The following is a 5,269-nucleotide window of genomic DNA, read 5'->3' on the forward strand; positions in this document are numbered from 1 at the left end:
TTTCCCCCATATTACATAATGAGATATTACCATATTACGCACCACGCTTTCCCCGGAAATAGAATGTATTTGGCACAAGACGCTAAGCGTACGTGTGGTCGTCACTAGTTAGCACAGCCACCAAATACTAAACCCCGCCCATTTCTACAATTTATCTTCTTAAAATGTGATTTTAAACCTAACCTTAACCACACTGCTAACCTTATGCCTAACCTTAAATGAAAAGTTCATTTATTTTTACGATATACTTTGTGGCTGTGGTAACTTGTGGAAACACGTACTTTTTTTTCATTCAACGTCAGAGACACGCCCCCGGTTTCTCAGACCATGTGGTTGATGATAAACACAGTTTAATATCTCGCCATGTTAAGCTTTTTGGTTTTAACATTTGTTCGATTTTAGTTAGATTTCTTACCGCGCGCTCACTATTAGCTGTCACCATGTCTGTTGCCGACGACGTGAATTTTGAAACCCAGATTGCGTCTGTTTTGGATTCACTTGCAAAGGTGGCGGTGGTGGAAATAACGAAACTGTTCGAGAGTCGCTTCCTTGCTTCGGGAACCACTATTCTCATTGAAGGGCGGAGTGAACAAAATGAAACCTTGCAAACAGTGGACGCTGTAAAAAAGTCTGGCAAAAAATGTCTTCGCAGTATCGGAGTTCAAGTGGATGAGGAAACAACAACGTCCTTAGAGCTACATGAAAGTATGTTAGCTAACGTTAGTAGTACGTCATTACACTGGTAAATCCATGGTAACGGATTTACGCAGAAAGTCTATGTTTTCCAGATTAACATGTATACCAAACAAAAAACATTGATTTCAAAGTTTAGCAAACCATACAACTCAATGCACAAATACTAATTTTAACAATTTCCACTGACAATTTTACAAAAACACATTTAGAAGGAAGAACTTGTGCAGATAAAGTTGGATAACAGAATGAAAACGGACATTTTACCATAATTCTGTTACCAGACTGCATCTGCACAGTTTATGTATTTACTGTGTAAATTGTTCAAAGTGGCCATTGTGCATAGAGTTGTATGGTTTGAAGTCAATCGTTTTTGTTTGGCATACATTTTTTAAATTAAAACATCGTGTCTCATTGTCCTGTAGCAAACATTGTTGCTCTGCAGAGAGTGCAGTGAAACGTTGTTCACAATCTCAACAAAACAATTATTCTGGATACTTTGAAGCAAGTATACAATCGTGTTCTCACGAGAGCCATATGTTAAACTTTCCAAATTTGAGTAAATACACACGGTTTAGTATGGCATTATGACTCTATCATCTTTCTCTCTGAATGTGACTGTTGAAATCCTTAAAAAAAGAAAAATGTATGTCTTTTTATGACTTATGTCAACAAACAACATTTTGGAGGCAAAAAATAACAAAGAAATACACAATTACTGATTTGTTTAATCTCTTTATTGTTATTATTGTCAGTACTGATCTGCACCATGCTGTCTAACAAATGGAATGTTTGTGTGCTTTGCTTTCTACCCCTCCCCTTTCCCATGCATTCTCCAGACCCAAAACAGTGCTTGTCCTTGGAGGGAGGCAGTGGTTCTTTGAATGGGAGCAATGAGGAGGAGGGTCCTGCACATCGTATCCCCCTGCTGAAGGGTAATCAGCCTGCTGAACTCAAGTGCTCTGTTCTAGAAGAGAAGGTCAGTGAGTTGTTTGGGTTAAAGGGATACATTGTGATTTTGGCAATGAAGTCCTTTATCTACTTCCTTCGAGTCAGATGAACTCATATAATTTATGTCTTTATGTGCATTTTTAAGGAAGTTGCTAACTAGCATGCTAGCTGTTACCATAGACTTCCAGTCATTGTGCTAATGCTGATTAGCATTGGCTCACAAAAATACCTCAAACCTCCTTCATGCTGGATGTAGAGACATAAAAATAGTATCCACAAGTTCATCTGACTGTGGGTAAGTAGATAAAGGGCTTCATTGTGAACCATAAGATGTGTTTGTTGTTTGTTACTAGGACTAATGCCCTTTTGACTTGTAGGCTTCAAGCTAATTTGATTAGCTGACACCTGTATTACAGAACCTAAGTAGTTGTCTTTTTGGCTTGTCATCTGTCATCAGGTTGTGGAGATGGTGGAGGGGATTAGTCTGGAAACAAAATCTTCAACAACCACTGAGCCAGAAGAAGAACAAGTGATCTATTCTGGTAAAAAAAACACATTTATTCTAGGAGGTAGTAGTGAAGCAATAGACACTGAAATATATTTGCTATAAACTCTTTGTATATAAAGGGTTGAGGGTACTATTTAACAACTATTTTATTTTCTGTCCTCCAGCCACTGTGGATCCAATCCACCTTTATGTTCCTGTTCAAAGCTCCCCAACTAAGCAGAAACCCCAGCCCCTCAAGACAGAAACTGAGAATGGAATCAACATAGAATGTGAGACTAAAGTCATCTGCCAAATGGTCCCAAAGGCGGAGGAGGACATAACACGACAGCCTACATGTAAAGAAAAGCCTACCCAGATGGAGCCCCAGCAGGCCAGTTACAGCACCGCCAAAGGAACAGCCTACAGCCCATCCTCCTCAGATGGGGCTTTGGTTCCTGTACAGGCTAAGAGTAAGTTGAAATTTATGGGTGTAACAAACGCTCCCTCTGCTCTAATGAAGAAAAAGGTGGATGTCAAGCTGGACCAGACAAAGAAGAAGAAGGTGAACTTCAAGCTGGACCAGACAAAGAAGAAGAAGGTGAACTTCAAGCTGGACCAGACAAAGAAGAAGAAGGTGAACTTCAAGCTGGACCAGACAAAGAAGAAGAAGGTGAACTTCAAGCTGGACCAGACAAAGAAGAAGAAGGTGAACTTCAAGCTGGACCAGACGAAGAAGAAGAAGGTGAACTTCAAGCTGGACCAGACGAAGAAGAAGGTGGACTTCAAGCTGGACCAGACAAAGAAGAAGGTGGACTTCAAGCTGGACCAGACAAAGAAGAAGATGGTGGACTTCAAGCTGGACCAGACAAAGAAGAAGATGGTGGACTTCAAGCTGGACCAGACCTCCTTGGAGCAGAAGTTGACGAGGCCTTGCTCTGTCCAGCTGGTGAACCTGCTTTTGGTGCCTGGAGGAAAGAACTCTGGAGGGAAGAAGGCTAATGGTAGCAACTGTCATGACAGCAAGAGGTTCCCAATGCCAAAGGACCTCAAGACCCACCAAGGCCTCCACACGGGCCGACGCCTCTGCTGCTTCACTCCGTGTGGGAACGGTGTCTGGCGGATACAAGGGGACCTCTCCTCAAGCCGCGCCCATGGCTGCAAGATCTGTGGGAAGCGCTTCAAGCGCAGGAAGATCCTGAGGAGGCATGAGCGCTTCCACACCGGTGAGAAGCCCTACTCCTGCTCCCAGTGCTCCAAAACGTTTGCCCTGCGGAAAAGCCTCCGCAGGCACGAACGGTTCCATACAGGGCAGAGACCTCACAGCTGCCCCCAGTGTGGGAAGAGCTTTCGTCTCAGGGACAATCTGAAGGCTCATCTGCGCTTTCACACTGGTGAGAGACCTTTCACCTGCTCCTTCTGCTCCAAGAGCTTCAGAATCTTCCGGAATCTTGAGAAACACAGCATTGATCACTTGGGAGCGACAGCGAAATAGCACATTTTCCGGCGAAAGACAACTGTGCTAAAAGCATGAGCAGCCTTTTGTAGGCCACCTTACAAAACTGTCCTACCTCTAACTGAAACAACTGAATGTCCATTCCTCATTATAACCAACCATTTTGGTTATTTTTGATAAGGTGCTATGATGGTAAATTGCAATCAGGTTTGGATTGTCCAGAATGATCATCAGAGTGTAAGCTTCAGTGGACACTGATGTTGTTGACAGCCATAATGTTCTAATACGGTAAGGGCCTGTTTTCCAGACACAGATTATGCTTAATTTTAAACCAAAAAGTTATTTCAATGGAGTTTTTCTATTGCGCATGCTGGACTAGGCTTAAAGAGACTCTTCGGGATTTTGGCATTGAAGCCCTTTTATCTACTTCCAGAGAGTCAGATGAACTCATGGATGCCATTTTTATGACTCTGCATTCAGTTTGAAGGAAGTTGTTAACTAGCACAATGACTGGAAGTCTATAGTAACTGCTAGTATGCTAGTAGATAACATAGATTTCTGGTCATTGCTCTAACGCTAGTTAGAATTGGCTTGCGAAACTACACTACATGACCAAAAGTATGTGGACACCTGCTCGTTGATATCGGAATGAGATGGTCAAACTTTACAGTTGGCACTATGCATTGGGGCAGGTAGCGTTCTCCTGGCATCCGCCAAACCCACATTCGTCTGTCGGACTGCCAGATCGTGAAGTGTGATTCATCACTACAGAGAACGCGTTTCCACAGCTCCAGAGTCCAATGGTGGCGAGCTTTACACCACTCCAGCCAACGCTTGGCATTGCGCATGGTGATCTTAGGCTTGTGTGCGGCTGCTCGGCCATGGAAACCCATTTCATGAAGCTCCTGACTAACAGTTCTTGTGCTGACGTTGCTTCCAGATGCAGTTTGGAACTTTGTAGTGAGTGTTGCAACTGAGAACAGGCGATTTTTACATGCTTCGGCGGTCCCATTCTGTGAGCTTGTGTGGCCTACCACTTCGCGGCTGAGCCGTTGTTGCTCCTAGATGTTTCCACTTCATAATATAAGAACATATAGTTGACCGGGGCAGCTCTAGTACGGCAGAAATTTGACAAATTGACTTGCTGGAAAGGTGGCATCCTATGACGGTACCATGTTGAAAGTCACTGAGCTCTTCAGTAAGGCCATTCTACTGCCAATGTTTGTCTATTGAGATTGCATGGCGGTGTTCTTGATTTTATACACGTGTGGCTGAAATAGCCAAGTCCACTGATTTGAAGGGATGTCCACATCATTTTGTATATACAGTTGAAGTCAGAAGTTGACATACTTAGGTTGGAGTCATTAAAACTATTTTGTCAACCACTCCACAAATGTATTGTTAACAAACTGTAGTCAGTTAGGATATATACTTTGCGCTTGACAAGTAATTTTTCCAACAATTGTTTTCAGACAGATTATTTCACTTATAATTCACTGTATCACAATTCCAGTGGGTCAGAAATTTACATATAATAAATTGACTGTGCATTTAAACAGCTTGGAAAATTCTAGAAAATGTCATGACTTTAGACGTTTCTGATAGGCTAATTGACATAATTTGAGTCAATTAGAGGTGTACATGTGGATGTATTTCAAGGCCTACCTTCAAACTCAGTGCCTCTT

General features: G+C 42.5%; 1 protein-coding gene across 1 annotated transcript; it reads left to right on the top strand.

Moving 5' to 3' along the window:
- The first annotated feature begins 244 nt into the window (after nt 1-244).
- Nucleotides 245-4,279, top strand: LOC109874737 (zinc finger protein 37). Its single transcript, XM_020466754.2, has 4 exons — nt 245-705; nt 1,533-1,672; nt 2,102-2,186; nt 2,317-4,279. The coding sequence occupies exons 1-4, from the start codon at nt 441-443 to the stop codon at nt 3,621-3,623; spliced, it is 1,797 nt and encodes a 598-aa protein (XP_020322343.2). The 5' UTR covers nt 245-440; the 3' UTR covers nt 3,624-4,279.
- Nucleotides 4,280-5,269: the final 990 nt, after the last annotated feature.

The sequence above is a fragment of the Oncorhynchus kisutch genome, linkage group LG30, assembly GCF_002021735.2.
Source record: "Oncorhynchus kisutch isolate 150728-3 linkage group LG30, Okis_V2, whole genome shotgun sequence".
Classification (NCBI taxonomy): Eukaryota; Metazoa; Chordata; class Actinopteri; order Salmoniformes; family Salmonidae; genus Oncorhynchus; species Oncorhynchus kisutch.